This window comes from Catharus ustulatus, chromosome 13 (genome assembly GCF_009819885.2).
Source record: "Catharus ustulatus isolate bCatUst1 chromosome 13, bCatUst1.pri.v2, whole genome shotgun sequence".
NCBI classification, from domain to species: Eukaryota; Metazoa; Chordata; class Aves; order Passeriformes; family Turdidae; genus Catharus; species Catharus ustulatus.
The window spans coordinates 19,985,174-20,001,744 of record NC_046233.1 but is presented as its reverse complement, the minus strand read 5'-3'; the positions used below and the strand labels follow the sequence as shown (position 1 = coordinate 20,001,744).

Below are 16,571 nucleotides of genomic sequence, written 5' to 3'. Positions count from 1 at the left end.
TTCTGCATTCCAAGTGAGGCAACCTTTTCGACTGCACAGCCATCAAGATCAAGCAGCCATAAGTTCAACCAAACACCCAGTTCCAACAACTCCACACAGTACGGATAAGACAGAATTTAAAAAAATTATTATTTTTATTTTACTATTTTGAGGAAATCTTACTCTCTTACTCTCTGTGAACACTTGCACTTTTACCAGTAAATTAGGAATGGTAAAGCAAGGCATGTATTTGCATAAGATGAAAAAAAATTTAAGAAATGCATTTCTCAACCGCACAATAATTAGAGGGGGACTTCTCCCCCCACTGTTGATATTTGGCTCTGCATTTCTACAGTCAAGAAACAGGCTGTGAGAATTTCAATAGCAATTAGTAAAACAGATCTGAGAGCGCTCAGCAGGCAGCACTGTTTGTTCCTCCACGGGAAACTTCACTCTGCATGAATGACTCCCACAGCCAGTGAGAGCGATTCACAGAGGTGGAACACCTGGCTCCAGCAGGAAATTGGAATGGCTGAGGTTTTCCTCCAGGCAAAATCCATCTACCCCCAGCCAGACGCTTTGCAGATACTCAACAAACAAGGGGAAAACAGGGAAAAATTTAAATAGAAAAACCGTACATGTTACTTCAACACAAACCTCTGAGAGTTCCAAGATGCAGCTGTACACTCCTACAGGCTGGGCCTCGATAATTGTCAGTTTATGTAGGTTCAGCCACAGCTCCAGTACAACTATGCCAACCAACGGCACCATTTTACCTATGGGGGCACAATCCCCTTTCCCATCCAATTTAAGAGTGAACACAATGCCCAGCTTGTACTGGGTTATGTGTTCAGCTATCTCACGTGGGTGCACACACCTTGCTCTCCTGGCAGCTCACTGGCAGCAGCATGGAGCTGCAGTGGTCGACCCAAAGGTCAGACCACTACCCAATCCCTGGGGCTCTGAGCACATCTCCAAAGGTGTGGCCAAGGTGGGCTTGTGCGAGAAAGCTCCATCCTCCCCTGAGAGCCTCCATGAGGAACCTTGCATATTTCTCCCCAAAGGGCGTGAGAACTGAGCACACTCATCCCCCGTCTTTCCCAGAAACACGGCAGCCAACACAGGGCATGATGTGGGATTGTGACAAAATTTAGGAAAAAAACCAAACCCATGGGAAGCTGCGACCAGGTGGTATTTCTATTCACTGGTCTGCAGAGAGATCACTCCTTCCTTTATTCAGTTCTCTGTTGGTGTTACCCTGGAGAACTTCTCCCTTACTTCTGCAGTGCCCACATGTTAATCTCTCAGAGCAGTTTGTACAGGTTTCCTCTTCTACAAATTTCAGATTACTTACTAATTTTGACTTAAAAACCCTCTTTCTTCAAAATCTCATCGGATGCCTCTACCAGGATTTTTTGCACTGTCCTCACTTTTTCCTTCTTTTCTATTTCCGTATTCTCTTCTACTACTTTGTTCCCTTCAGTTTTTACACAAATATTTTTATTCCGTTTTTTCAAGTTGTGGGTGAAATTCAAATCACAAGCCTCCATCAGACACATAGGGCCAGTGGCAGAAAACACTGTGTCTCTGTCGATCTCATTCTGGAAGTGACAACCAAATTACACTTAGTAAGTGATTCATATCAAACATGGCAAATCCGTGTTTGGAGGTTTCTTTGGTCTTCCTTTCACACTTCCTTGCCCCAATGTTTAGTACATTAACTTTCACCCTGTTCCAACCTAAAGGCTCAAAATGATTACTGAAGTAGCAAGAATCTCATGAATGTAAATATTTGGTCAGGGTTAAATTACCAAGAGAGAATTTCTGCTCAGAGCCTGTAAACCCAAAAAGAAAGAATAAAAAGAAGCCAAGAGTTTAAGAAAACTAGAGCCCAGTGTTAAATTCCTTCATTATAATCAGACACCTGCCTGTTTTTCAGAAATATAAAACACTGCCTGCTTTTCAGAAGCATAAAATAAAGAGGAGAAACCTTTAACATTCAAGTGATATTTAGATGTCACTGTCTTTCAAAAAACACTGTGACTACTGGGTTCTTCGGACTTTTAGAAATTATATTCTTTAATATCAAGACTGGTATCCTCCAAAAAGCTCCATCCAGACTGCCATGATGCCACGTACAGATGTATATGCTGCTTGCACACACTGTATCCAAATGCTCCATCCCAAGGATAGAGGCTGAGCTTCCAATAACAGGTTGACATCTAACCAGTGTCAACTCTGGATCTGTGTTAATGTTTTAGCCATTCACATTAATGAACCAGCTCAGTGAATATCAGAAATTAACCATAAAGGTACTACACTTTTAGCAGTGATTCTGTATATTTCAGTGGAGATTATTCAAAATACTTGAAGAGAGAAAAATGGCAAATACCATGCACAATTGATTTATTTAATAGTTCAGCATAAAAACGCTCTTTCCTTTAAATAAAAGAATTTAAATAAAAGAATTTAAATAAAAGAAATTAAATAAAAGAATTTATATGAAGCAGCATAAAGTTAGATGAATAAAGAAGAAATAAAGAACTAGAACAATCTTTCAAAAGGGGACATTTCAGGATTTTAAAATGCAATTACAGTAAAGCAATTGCTCATGGCCATGCTGAAATGCACGAGGACCTACATTCATACCTTCAGAGCTCCTCACCTCTCACAGCAATGGCCAGTGATCTGCTCTGTCCCTGTTAGTACCTTGAAGGTTCTGTCATCCCAAAAGATGCATTTTTCCTATGACTAACAACAGATACGAAGACCATTAATTCCACATGACTCTATTCACTGCTCAATGACTGCTTCTGACCCAATCTCAAGAGTGCCCTCTGAACAAGTATCATTAACATTTAAACATTTATGGTAAACATTTAAACATTTAAATTTCAGAGGTCTATGAAATTTTAAAATTAAGAAATGGTTATTCCAGACTTTAGTAACTCTGAGTTCTCTAAAAAGTCACCGGCATTTGAAACACCAAAGCTGGTAACACTTGACATATTCCTTTAAGACACAAAACATCCTTCTCAGTCCAGCACCAGTACAGAGAGGGACCAACAATGCCTCTTGGGGATGCCATGTGACAATAAAGCCAGATTTACTAGCCATCAGGCAGTACCAACTTCTCAACAAAGGAGAAAAATCCCATTATAGCACTCCTGCAACTTTTTAATACTGATGGTTAACTGTGAAAGAGCTATTGGTTTTTAGAGTTCATAACCACAAAATTAATTATACTAAGAGGAAGAGAAGAAAAGACTGAACAACAAAAGTATCGTACCAATATCTGAAAGGTTATTTAAATGGCCTGGCTTCAAGGTAGGAATTGCATCCCTCTGTTAATGGAGGGACTACAGATGAAGAGTTGATTAACTCACTTTGCGGAGCCCCTCAAGTATCCTGCAGAATCCATGACTGAGATTATGCTATGTCAATACCTCCTCCTCAGAGTCTTCCTCCTCAATTCTTCACCAAGCCCTCTCACAGCAGTTAAGCCATTGGCTTTGTGTTCTACACAAGAGTGTTAATCCCAGGCAAATAGCAAGAAAAGTGCAACCCAGAAAACAAGGAAGCAGGTAATACCAATAAATTCTTTCACAGAAAGAGAAAAATATCAACTATAGTCAGCAAAACCAGAAGAAAAGGTACTGAGAACAGCATTTTGTGAGGCAGTGATCAGGGACCACAGAGACAACATGCTTTAAATAATGCCACTTAAACTCAACGAGTTAACCCTGAAAAGCCACAACTGCAGACCTCAGTATTTCTTATAGAAGGACATGGTGACCACTGCCAGAAAAAGCAACAGCCACACCACCGAGGGAGCAGAGATGAGTATGAGGTTGTCACTCCAATTAGCATCACCAGCAGGGATACCATGCACTTGTTGGGTACTCAGGTAAAAGCAAACACTTGGTATTGTAGTATCAGGAACTCCCAACAACAGGTAGCATAGATAGAATGAACAGCCACAAACTTTGAAATAAAACCCAAAGACCCATAAAATTTTGAGACACTGTAAAGTGTAGAATGCAAGACTACTTATAATAACCCTTGCTTTTAGGAGTTGGCTGGAAATGGGAGGAGGGAGAGTAGAGGGAGGGGAAAAAACGTTCCCCTGGAAGCACTTTCCAGTGTACCTCACTATTGTTCCACCAGCAAAGGCATCTCAAATTTCACCACTCATAACCTCCAAACCAGTCAGGGTTCCATGCTATGACTTGACTGCCTCCCAAATGCTCCAGAGAATGCAACACTGAGCTGCAGACGTCTATTTTCAATTTCACATGGATTTTCACCATGGAGTTCTGGAATCCTGTGCTCAGGGGTGCCAGGCTCAGTTCTCAGTAGGGTGTTCAAAGGGGTCAGCAGAGGACAAAAAATATGAGAGCCCTGAGAGCTGGTGATGGGCACACAGCGTGGCTTGAGAGCTGTCACATCATGGAAAAGAGCTCAACAATACTCCCTCCTATTTTCTCTCTCCTCTCACTCATGTCCAAGTCCATCTTAGCTCAGGCTATGTCATGTACTCTGTTCCCACATCTGAGAAATATGCGAAGTCATGTTATTTTTTACTCAAAAGGAACTTGCAGCTAGTTCAGAGATTTTGGAACAAGAGACATATTTTCAAAAGAGCATCAATATTCATAATTATGTAAGAATCGCAAGCCATTGTCAGTGAAAAGTCATTCAGTTCTCTCGAATGAAACATCAAATTTCACATTAAAATTTGATAATGTCAATACAAATGGATAACAAGTAGTTATTACTGCCTTTAATCTGCCACTGTTCACTCAACTCAAACAAGTTAACATCTACACAATCAATGGCTCAAAATCTAACAAAATGTCTGTATCCAGGGAGCTAGAAATATCATTACTTAGGTTTTATCAGTCATCTCTTTTAGTTTCAAATTGAGTTTTCAGTAAATGAAAAATTTAAATTTAAAAATTAAAATGTAATTTTTAACAAAATAGCTTGAAGAAGAAAATTAATATTACTCAAAAGCATTTAACGATTTTGTAGCTTTAGTAGAAACCATTGCACAGTCAGAGGAACTAAAGCATTAATCACATCATTGCTGCATGTACATTCCCTGCCCTTTCAATTCTCACACACGCCACTGGGTCACACTCCACGACCAAAGCAGGACCTTTATTGATCCCCAATAATCTTATCAAGATCCCTAAAAAAAAGAAAGGACCAGACAATCTGGAAAAAGCCCCATAGATCCATAACTATTGAGCTTGGTCAGCAGGAACAGACATGCTTCAGACAGGAACATTCAGTATTCTTTGAGCTTACAGACACATGGGAAGACAAAGCTGTTCTCAAAACATCCTGCAGAAGTCAGCTGTACATTTTTCATTGAAAACCAGTAGGAAACAGTTCGACTTTAGGTTGTATTTCAGTGGGCAGCATTGCCCACATCACTCCATCTCACATAGTTTGTTTGAGAACAAACCTTTCTCGAAACCAAACACATTGAACCCGACCAGGGAATACTTTGGAAATACTTTGGAAAACCCAGCCACAAAAACTGAGTTGAAAACACTGCAGTGCAAACAACGCATGAGTGAAAAATCATCACCTGGGATTCTGACTTCCCAAGTCTGTCACTCCTGGTGTCACAAGGTTGCAACATCCCACTTCCATCACTACTGACCTAAGGCAGTCTTCCTCATTTTAGATCACACTATAGGAGCTCATCCCACACAAAAAGGCACGAGGACCATCATCACTATGATTGTACTGTTTTTATTGTTTTGAATATAATAGTCTCTCTTGCACCTCTGAGACGCTCCAAGACCAAATACATTCTGCAGTCCCAACTTTGTCCTACATCATCACCTCAGCCAATGTTGGGAGGTGGGCAGAGACCCACAAGAACTGTGTTGGTCAATATTTCTGTACCATTCGTATAGTACACTGGATTTCCTTAAGGAAAGGGCAACCTAATATCAACTTCATCCTTCTTCCCTGCCTCTGTGGAATATACCTGCTAGGCCCTAGATCTGCACACTCGGCCAGAGACAAAGGTCTTTAAGTCCGGCTTCACTTTCAGCAGTTTTAGACACACATTTAAATGCAAGAAGCTGCGCCAAATGAGACCGGACAACAGCAATTCCAGCCCCATTCAAGAATGATTCCAGACAGGACTGTGCAAGCAGGGCACATCAGAACCACAAGAGCAAGAAAGATCTACAGATTTCCTAACAGAGCAGGGGGCGGCAAACATGGGCATATCAACTACTGCAGGCTCCAAGCCATGTGGGAGGACCAGTCTCTAAAAATTAATGTATTGAAGACTGGTACCTAAGGAGGTGCCAGAAGTCAAATTGCCTGGATATCTCTGGATCCAGGGCAGGTGGGGAACTTCAGCAGCTCTGCAACGCACCATAATCTTTTCTAGGTTGCTCAGCTTTTACCTACCCAAGAAGCAGGGCAGAAAACTTCCGTTATTTAAAAATAAGAATTTATTTCTTTAAAAATAAGGAGTTTCTTCAAAAATAAAAGGAGTTCCTTCAAACTCAGTCTCATTTTTATTATTTTTCTTTAGTGTCATTTAGGTAAGAACACATACAATATAAAGGACTGGGTCACAAGTGAGTTAAATGAGGAACAACCCAGCTTGTTTAGTTCAAGGGATATTATAAACACAGATCTGGTAGAGAGAATATGAACTCTAAAACATCCTCCCAGCATTGTGAAAAACAGCTTTCTATAAAAGATAAACTTCTAAAGAATGCAAGAATACTTCTATCAGTGTATTGGTTACCATACATAACCCCTTCCATTCTGCATGCTTCTCAAAAAAACCAGCTCTGGTCATTAACAATTGCCAATAGTCTCTCTCATTCCTTGGTGCTGCTGCGTATCAGGCACTGCAAGATTCTTTTATGTTGCAGAGCTATTTTCCTTTGTGTTAAAATTCCCTAATGCTTGCAATGGAACTAAGGTAGACTATATCCCTTTAACATAGTTAAACCACTCCTAATATTTGGAATGGAAAATGTGACATAGGTACTGAGGTTTAAAAAACAGCTACGATGCATGTGACCAGTTTTCTAAACATGAATCTCATAAGGGGTTTTAGGGCTTCCCCACCCCCTTTTTTTTTTTTTGTTTTGTTTTGTTTTTCCCTTCTTCCCCACCCCCCAATGAGAATTTTTTTTACAGAGTTTTACAGAGACAGCCAGCTAAACACAACAGACCATTATGGTTAAGAGATTTCCTAATTTGCAACTGGAAATCGTTTACATTTTGAGTACTAAGAGTTCCAAAAGGTCTTTAAAAAGAAGAGAGGAAAAAAACCTCAGCATTTCATAAGTGCCTAAATATGGATTGGAAGGAAATAAATTTAATCTAATACAGAAAATAGCAGTTATACTGAAATGAATGTTTAACAGAACTGGTTTTGTGTGGTTTTCGGAGAACTAAAAATATATTTACACAACGCAGTGCTGCATTTACTCAAACATGGATTCCCGGGCCATTGTGAGCCGCACAGGGACGCCAGGTCCGGGCTGGGTGTGCGGGGACAGCTCGGGGTGAGCCCGCAGCTGGCGCTTGGGAGGCCGTGAGGAGCGCAGCCAGCGCCGCTGCGGGTCCAGCCTGAGGAGGGCGGGCCGGCCCCGCGGGCGATGGGTTTGCATCAGAACCGCTCCACCCGCTCGCGGGGGCAGAGAACGAAAAGAAAAAAAATCAGTTAAAGAAAGAAAGTTAGTTGATGGCGCCCTTCGGTCCGTGCAGGCTGCTCCGCTGCGCCCCCCGCTTCCCCCGGCGGAGCAGCCCGACCCCCGGGCTCCCGCCGAGGCGCGGGCGGAGCGGGGCCCTGGCCCCAGCAGAGCCGGCGGGACCGCGCGAGGCAGCGCCCGCCCGCCGGCCGGCGGCTGGAGGGCAGAGCAGGGGAGGGAAGCGGCGGCGGGGCCCCGCACACCTGGAGCGGAGCAGGCCCGGGACCCAGCCCCGCTCGCACCGCAGAGACCCCACGGCCCGCCGGGACCCCCGCGCCGCCTCGCTCCCGGCCCGGCTCCCCGCGGCTGCCGCAACCTCCACCGACAGCTCGGCGGGCCAGCGCAAGGCTGTCTCGGAATTGCGGCCAGGGTGCGGGGGGCTGGGCGTAGCCTTACCCTCCGGCTCCATCTGCTCCCGCCGCCGCGCTCCGGCGCTCCCTGAGCCGCTGCGCGCTGAGCTGGGCCGGGCGGTTACAAAGGAGGCCGCCGTGCGAGGGGGGTGGGTTTCCTCTCCCTCCCACTGCAGCTGCATCGCGCCATGAGGCGCCGCCAGCGGGACGCGGCGCCCCTGAAGGCGGCGGAGACGGGATGTGCCCCCGCCCCGGCCGGCCCAGGCGGCAGCGGGACACGACGGAGGGGCCGCCCCGGCTGCCGGGGGACCAGGTGCTGCTCCAGGCCGGGGGAAAAAAGGGCGCACCCGCCGGGGCTGGCCCCTCCCAAGGGCCGGGAGCGGGGGCCAAGGGGAGGGGGAGCACACCTTTCCTGCCTCCTGCCCGCCGGGCCCTGGGCAAGCAGCGCCTGCCCTGGCTCCCGGGCAGTGCTACGAAGAGCTCCCGCTGAGCCAGGCAGCTCCTCGGCTCACCGCCGGCATCCCACTCCCCTGAGCGAACCGCTGGGCTCCAGCATGCAGCTGCAGGGAGCAAGGGCCGCCCAAGCTCATCACCTTCCGCATGCCATAGAGAAGGTGTTTACGGGTCCCTTCGGTAAGAAAGAGGACGAACCCAGGGCAAAGCTCAAAATCACGTCACAAGCAATAGAAAGGGACACCTTAAGGCTACAGACTCTACACCGGCTGCTGCCCCTGGAGCCAAAAGCTTCTCAGTGCAGCTGCTGGGGGCGGCTGAGGCCCAGGAGAGATCCCGGGCTGTGCATGGCTTCTCTGACTGACCTGTTCTTCCATGTACGTGTCAAAGAGCAATTCAGATATGAATTTTGTCTGAGGGGACTAAACCCTGCCAGCCTCTTCCCACCTCTCAGAACCATTCCAAGAAACAAGAGCTTCTTAAATAGTCAGACCCGAAGGCCCACCTGACCCACTGCTCTGTGCCTGGACAGGGAGTAGGACGCTGTAGGTGGGAGGGATTGCAGCAGAGCTGGAGGGTGATGCTCTCTTTTGTAGCCTTCGTGAAGTGCTCCTTCCACAGAGGTAAAACACTGAGGTGAGGCACATGTTTAAAGGAGAGCTTTCTGAGATTTAAGATCCCAGCTTCTCATCACAAGGAGTAAATATACAGAAAAAACCAGAAGTACCTATCAAGCAATCCATATTTGAAAGCACAAAGACACGTAAAATGGTCTTCACAAAGGCATTTACGTTCAGGAAAAAACAGCAAAACAATAAAGTGATAAGTTATCTGTGTTGGGCTTTAGTCTATTTTTTATTACCCAGTAGTTCATCATTGCTCTTTACCTTCCCTCTGAAATATCCAGTGTTGATGCAGGCATCAGTGTGGAAATATACCATGGAGCACTTCAATAGTGTGGTGGAGTGGAAACGCTGTTTTGCAGTGACATTCCCAAAATTAATTTTTGTGGACTAATCATTCAGAATAAAAGAAGTAGCTGTTCATGTATTCATGGATCAACTCCATGAATAGGGTCTAGATAAACCAGAGTAAGAAAGGAGATTTATCAGTGATGAACCAATCTGGATTTCTTGTCACTTTGAAAATCCAACCTGTTACTTTCAAAATCCTACCTTAAAGCATGAATATACATACACAAATTCAATACACAATGAATGATTTCAGACATTTATTGCTGTAAAAATGGATATGACTCTCTTAGATTAGTCCTGTCCTTTAGGACAATGAGGTGGGTCTTCTCTACAGCATTTTCACCGGAACAGATCCAAGCTCACCAGTTATTGCTGCATGGTTATCAGGTATAAGGGAGATTCAGCAGCAGAAACAAACTTACAAATTTTTGGAAATTTCCCAGTTTCTTTGCTCTCATGAAAGCAAGGTGCATACTATATAAAGTGTGAAGCAGAGTCAAGCTTTATTTTAAGCATTTAAACTTGTTAAATATAGTGCCAGAACACCAAATAACCAGCATCTATTTATTTCCTGTCCAGTTCTTTCCCATCCTAGCCAGCATTTTGGTTTGGTTTTTTAGGTTGTTTTTTTTCTAGAGAACTGGACCATTTTTCATTTTAGGCACTCAGTATCTACAGTCTGGTCATCTGCAGCATTTAGTTTGTGTCTGAGCAGAATCAGTTAAGTTATTCTGGAGTGAGTTAACAATTTAAGCAAGTTGTAGCTTTTGACCAACAAAATTGGAACAGAGGGCCAGTGTCAGTTTCTTTACATCTGGGAAATAAGCCATGTCCCCAGCCAAGGTAAATCCTGTGCAGTCAAAGAGAAGTTTCAGCAGAGAAGCAACAAATCAAAAGAAGGGTTCTGCTTTGCAGCTCTGCTAGGGATTGGAAGGAATAAAAGCTAAGAAAAGGTGGTCTGACACTACCAGCAAAAGAGCAAAACAGTGTAGATTTGGGAAGACAAAAGAAATTACTGGGGCACCCCTGAATAATGGAACTTTCTTCCCACCTGAATTGAGAGGCATGCAATCCTTTTTAAAACTATGAGGAACAAAATGATCCTGGAATCATTTACAGCACAGTTTGTGACTCTTGAGTAACAAGAATGGGATGCCACCTTTCAATGAGTTGCAGGCAGTAGATATATATCCAACTCTGCAAAAGCCCTTTTCTAATAACCTCAGGTACCTGAGTTGTTTCCCTTCATGTGTTATGAAGGAAGCCATAAAAGAAACAAGTCAGCCTTGTCAATATTTCTGTCATTTCTAGCATTCACAGTGTGTCTCAAAGAAGTTGAAGAAGATTAGAAACTGGTTGGAAACCTGCGATGAGCTGGACCTTGCTGAGCACCTGAAGGTCTTCATTTTATTAAATCTTAGCTGTGAATTCTACTTTGTGCCCAGTAGAATTAACTACTTTAAGCTTTGAAGCACTGGGCAATGTCCATTAAACATGGTCATTATCTTGGGCTGGTTTTAATTGTTTTCACTCCCTTGGTATCTAATGCACATGTGTGCAAGGGTAAGAGTAAAGGGCCAATAAATGCAGTGTGAGTGGTTAGCAGAGTTCATACAAATATTCTTTCTCTCCAAAAATAAAGAAGTTGCCTGTCATATTGCATTAAAATTCTATTACGAGATGAGCTCTTTCAATACAAAGTAATTCTCCTTCATGGTAGGCTTTGCAGTTCAATGAGGACTACCACTACAGGTCCAGGAAAGATAGATTTAATGAGGGTAAGAATAACACCTTCTAGATTTAATGAGACATTGGAGACCAAAAAGCCAAGGCTTTGCAAATACATGGGGTTTGTCGGACAGGCTTTTCCTGTAGGAGATGCATGTCATATTTTGTTCCGGATCACGTAATCCTTGGGGTGACCCTCATGTGCTTTTGCCATCATATGACACTCTATGGCATACACAGAGTTCCTTTGTGCACAGAGTTCTTATTTATAAATCTTGGAATTTTGAATGGAGATTTTTCCTTTCTGAAAAGACTACAGTAATTTTACAATTATAAGCCGCGCTGACTATAAGCCGCATCTCCAGGTGTTGGCAACTTTTCATTCTTTGTCCATACATAAGCCGCACCTGATTATAAGACACACATTACAATACAGAGTGTGATAAAAGGTGTCTATTCTATCACCATCTGTTGAGGGTGGGGCAGTGATCCTTATCTCAACGGCAGATACTCTGCTAATGGGCCATCCATTGAAACCAGGCGGGGCATTGTTCTTTATCTTTTCACAACCCATCCTTCCTCCAGGGAGGCATTTTCTGCTAATGGCCCATTGAGTCCCACTGTGGGACTGATAAAATTACTGCATCCCATTGGAAGTTGCTCCAGCCAGGGGGAAGAGCCCAACATTTCATACCAAAATAGAAACAGAGGTTTTGGGACACTAAGGGAGCCCCTTTCTCCACCGGACTCAAGAGGAAAACTGGATTTCTCCACATCACCACTGAACCTCCAGAGGGAAACAACACCTTCTACAGGAGCACTGCTCCAACTGAATCACATCTGTCACTGCAAGAGGATGCAGCCACCATTTAATGGGACTGCTACCAACAACCTGCCTGACGGGGTGTCAGGTTGTACTCTGACTTTGTCAGGGTTTGGAGTTTGTTTCTTTGTAGTACTCTATTTCTATTTTAATTTTCCTAGAAAAGAACTGTTATTCCTAATTCCCATATTTTTGCCTGAGAGCCCCTTGATTTCAAAATTATAATAATTTGGAAGGAGGGGGTTTACATTCTCCGTTTCAAAGAGAAGCTCCTGCCTTTCTCAGCAGACACCTGTCCTCCAAACTAAAACAGCAACTTTTCATTCTTTGTCCATATATAAGCCGCACCTGATTATAAGCCGTACGTCTGGGTTTGGACCAAAATTTTAGTCAAAATGATGCGGCTTATAATCGTGAAATTAGTGTTTTCATGTGAAAAGGAAGACTTAAAGATTACTGTGACATCTTCTGAGTATTTGTCCAATCTCATTCTCATGAATTTGTAGCTGGGCTTTTGCACTTGCAGATAAAGCAGAACTGCTTTATTTCTCATTCACAATGAGATTAAACCAGCAAATGCAATAAAAACAAATTTTATGGCAGCAATGAAATTTATTCTGTTGTTTTTAAATTTGGAAAAAAAAAAGGTCAGAAAGAAATGATTGATCAAAGGTAGTTTTTAAAGGCAAAACCATACGGTGTTGGGAGTGGGGGAGGTGGTTTAAATTACAATAATTTCACGACTATAAGGTGCACCTTAAATTCTAAAATTTGATCAAAACCCGGAAGTGCACCTTATAATCACATGCGCCTTATATATGGAAAAAGTTTGGAAATCTACCATTAACTGACACTGCGCCGCACCTTTCCCAAGCAAAAATGGGTTGAAATTTATTTGCCTACGCTGTTTAGACTACGGGATTGTTTGGGTGTGGCGATTTAGACGAATCGCATATTTCTGACCACGATAAACCAGAGAAAAGCTTCTTGCCTACCCATGGGTGAAGGCGTTACTGATGGTGGGTGTTAACGGGGAGAGTGACTTTGAAATGGCTCCACAAAGCAGACTTTCTTACTGTGCAGATTTTAAATTGGAAGCAATCAACCATACAAAAGAACATGGAAATAGATCTGCAGCTAGAGAATTCAACATTAATGAGTCCATGGTGCGCAAGTGGAGAAAGCAAGATGACCTCCGTCTTGCAAAGAAGATGAAGAAAGGTTTCCACGGCAATAAAGCAAGATGGACACAACTAGAAGACAGACTCGACCATTGGATTTCCAAACAAAGAGCAGCTGGCAGAAGCTTCTTAACTGTTGCTATTCGGATAAAAGCCAAAGTGATGGCAAATGAAATGGATATCAATGACTTTAAAGCAGGGCCTTCTGGGTGCTTCTGTTTCATGAAACGACAGCAGCTCTCTATCCATACACAGGCAACGGTTTCTCAGCAGTTGCCAGCGGATTATGAAGAAAAGTTGGCCAACTTCCGGAGTTACTGCAAAAGCAAGATCTCTGAAAAAAATATACAGCCAGACCACATCATCAACATGGATGAAGTCCCCCTCACCTTTGATATGCCACTGAACCGAACTGTCGAGAGTACCGAAACTGATGACTCTGACCATGAAGATACGGGCAATACGGGTTCGGGTTTGCTGGATGTCGCCACAGCCCAATTGATGATTTCCGATACGGGGGATGAAGAGTTCGAAGGTTTCATGGAAGATGAATAGAGCCGACTGAAAAATAAAGCTGTTTAAAAGTTTAATAAAAGTGAGTGATTTTTCTCTGTATTGTTTTTAGTGTTTTGATTCTTTTTAGGCTATGTTTAAAGGCTACACTGACCCGTGAAAAATGTTTGCAAATTGAGCACCTGCCAGTAAACCCCGCGATCACGCAATTCCATTAGTAATTTGTTTGTTTGTGAAAGTTGCGCGCGAATCCTCATTGCAAAAAAGAAGTGCACCTTATAATCTGGTGTGCCTTATATATGGAAAAAGTTTGGAAATTCACCGTTAACTGACACTGCACCTTATAATCCGGTACACTTTACAGTCATGAAATTACTGTATATCTTAGGCAAAAGCAAGTCTACTCCATATTCACCAATCCCACTTACCACAGCAGCTAAGAATCCAGAGGGAAAAAACCCATAGAACAATATACAGAAATAAGGAACTGCAGATGAAGGTAAACCAGCCCTTTATTTGGGACACAGGTCCTGTGGCAGCTTTTAAACTCTGGCATGAGATTTTTATAGCAGAGTGGAGTAGTATTTTAGTTGCATATAATGAAGTAGTTGAACTTAAATATTTACGTGATCCTGTGGTTCTGTTACTAATTGGCAACTTTGTGAAAGTTGCACGCGGATCCTCGCTGCGAACGGAAGTGCGGCTTAATAATCTGGTGCGGCTTTTTTATGGACAAAGAACGAAGTGTTGCCGACACCCAGACCTGTGGCTTATAATCAGGTGCGTCTTGTAATTGTGAAATTACTGTAATCGTCTTGCCATCGCTTAAAACAAACAAACAAAACAAAAAAACCCTGCAAGGGTGGTGGTTTCATTTACTTCCATCTCTGGGGTATAAAATGAGGGTGGATCATTAAGGGACTCTTAATATGCTGACCAGAAAGGCTACACTTGATGTGTGACTGTCTATCCTCACCAGAGAGGATGATGAGGAGAAGATGTTGCTGACCACTAGCTAACAGCCAACATGTGTGACAGATAGCAGAATCCTCACCTGAGAGTGGCTGTCTCTCTGTTTACTGGCTGTTATCAGAATACCAGGGCAGAAGTCATGACAGAGCACAGTACTGTTACAGAAACCTCTGTGTATAGATTAGGCTCTGTTTACTGTGGGTTTGCATTTATATTTTTAGATTAATTAAAGCTTTAGACTTGTCAGATGTGCGCATTAATTTGCAGAAGTGGGGGTGAACAGTGACCCAGAAGATCCTCTCAGCTTCCATGTTCATAATTTATTCTTGTACCGTATTATAAAGTAAATGAGGAGCTACAGGTTGTCACCATTCAATTAAACACTTTTAAACAACACTGACTTTTGCATTACCTTCAAAAAGAAGATGTGTTTTATCAATTGAATCATGTATCAGGGGTGATGCACTTCACAATCAATGACTTTCAGGAATCCCATTATTCAAAAGGAAAAATCACAGAGGTACCCAAGTGCTTTTAAAAATGAGCAGGATTAGAGTTAAGTCCTTTCAGAAATTAAATAATCTAAAGAGCATTGCAGATTTTACCCAAGATTTTCAGTACCCTGCAATGGGCCAAACAGAGATTGTCAGATTGCTGCTTTGATTAGAAAGGTATAAAAACTGGAATCTCTGTCAAACAGGAGAGGGAAATACTGTTTTTTCCTGGGCACCACTAGATTAGAAATTTAGTCCAGAAATGTTGACTTCTAATACGTGCCACAATGGTCTGGCAGACATAAGGTATCGCTTTTAAACCGAAAGAGGGAATTCCAGCACCTGATTTTTGTCATCTTTGTCATTGTTAATCTGGGTTCAGAAACAAACATTGACTCATTTTGAATCCTGGTAAAAGAGTTCTCATCTTCTTTTTTTTTTTTTTTTTTTTTTTTTTTTTTTTTTTTTTTTTTGGTCATTCCACATACATTTCATCAACTATGGAATTACTCCATTACTTAAGGGTGACTCAGCAAATTAGCTAAAGCCCAAATATTTAGTAAAACTTTACTCTGAAAAAAAAACAAAACAAAATGGTTAGTACAGTATTTCTGCAATCTATTATTAAATTATCCAGAATACAGATGTATGTTTTTTAAAAACAGATTCTCTGTGACTCTTCATGAAACTACAGTAAATTCATGAATACAAGCCGCACTGAGTATAAGCCGCATCTCTGGGTGTTGGCAAATATTTCGGGTTTTGTCCATAGATAAGCCGCACACGAATATAAGCCGCTCTGTCGTTCGCAGCGAGGACCCGCGTGAAATTAGTAACAGAACCGCGGGAGGGCAGGGTTTACTGGCTGAGCTAAGGCTGTGCAGGCTCGGCCCGCTAGGGGCCGCTGACGGGGCCAGGTGGCCCAGCCCGGTGCTGCCGCTCGGGGCCGGCCGCCGCTGCCCCTGGGCTCGGTCACCCCGGGTCGGCGCTGCCCCGCGGTGGCAGGCAGGGACGGAGCTTCCCCTGCTCCTACGGCAGCGGCGGCGGGCAGGGACGGAGCTTTCCCGCGCCCGTGGCGCCGGCGGCGGGCGCGGACAAAGCACCCCGCCTCCTCCCCGAGCCGCGGCAATGGCGGTGCGCGCTTCCCGCCCCCCCCCAAGCCGCGGCAATGGCGGCGCGGGGCTCCCGCCGGCTCCCCGAGCCGCGGCAATGGCGGCGCGCACTTCCCTCCCCCTCCCCGGGCCGCAGAAATGGCGGCGCGGGGCTCCCGCCGGCTCCCCGAGCCGCAGCAATGGCGGCGCGCGCTTCCCGCCCCCCCCGGGCCGCAGCAATGGCGGCGCGGCCCCCCCGCGTCCTCCC

The 16,571-nt window shown here is 44.0% G+C and overlaps 1 protein-coding gene across 3 annotated transcripts in view; it reads right to left on the bottom strand.

Moving 5' to 3' along the window:
- The window catches only part of FGD3 (FYVE, RhoGEF and PH domain containing 3), a 102,068-nt gene extending 93,757 nt beyond the window's left edge, over positions 1-8,311 (bottom strand). For all 3 annotated transcript variants that reach the window (XR_004419290.2, XM_033071534.1, XM_033071533.1), the window contains exon 1: positions 8,121-8,311. Coding sequence is in view for 2 of the 3 variants with exons in the window: in XM_033071534.1 (XP_032927425.1) it covers positions 8,121-8,256 (136 nt within the window). In the remaining variant the exon portion in view is untranslated. The remainder of the gene's footprint in view (positions 1-8,120) is intronic.
- Positions 8,312-16,571: the final 8,260 nt, after the last annotated feature.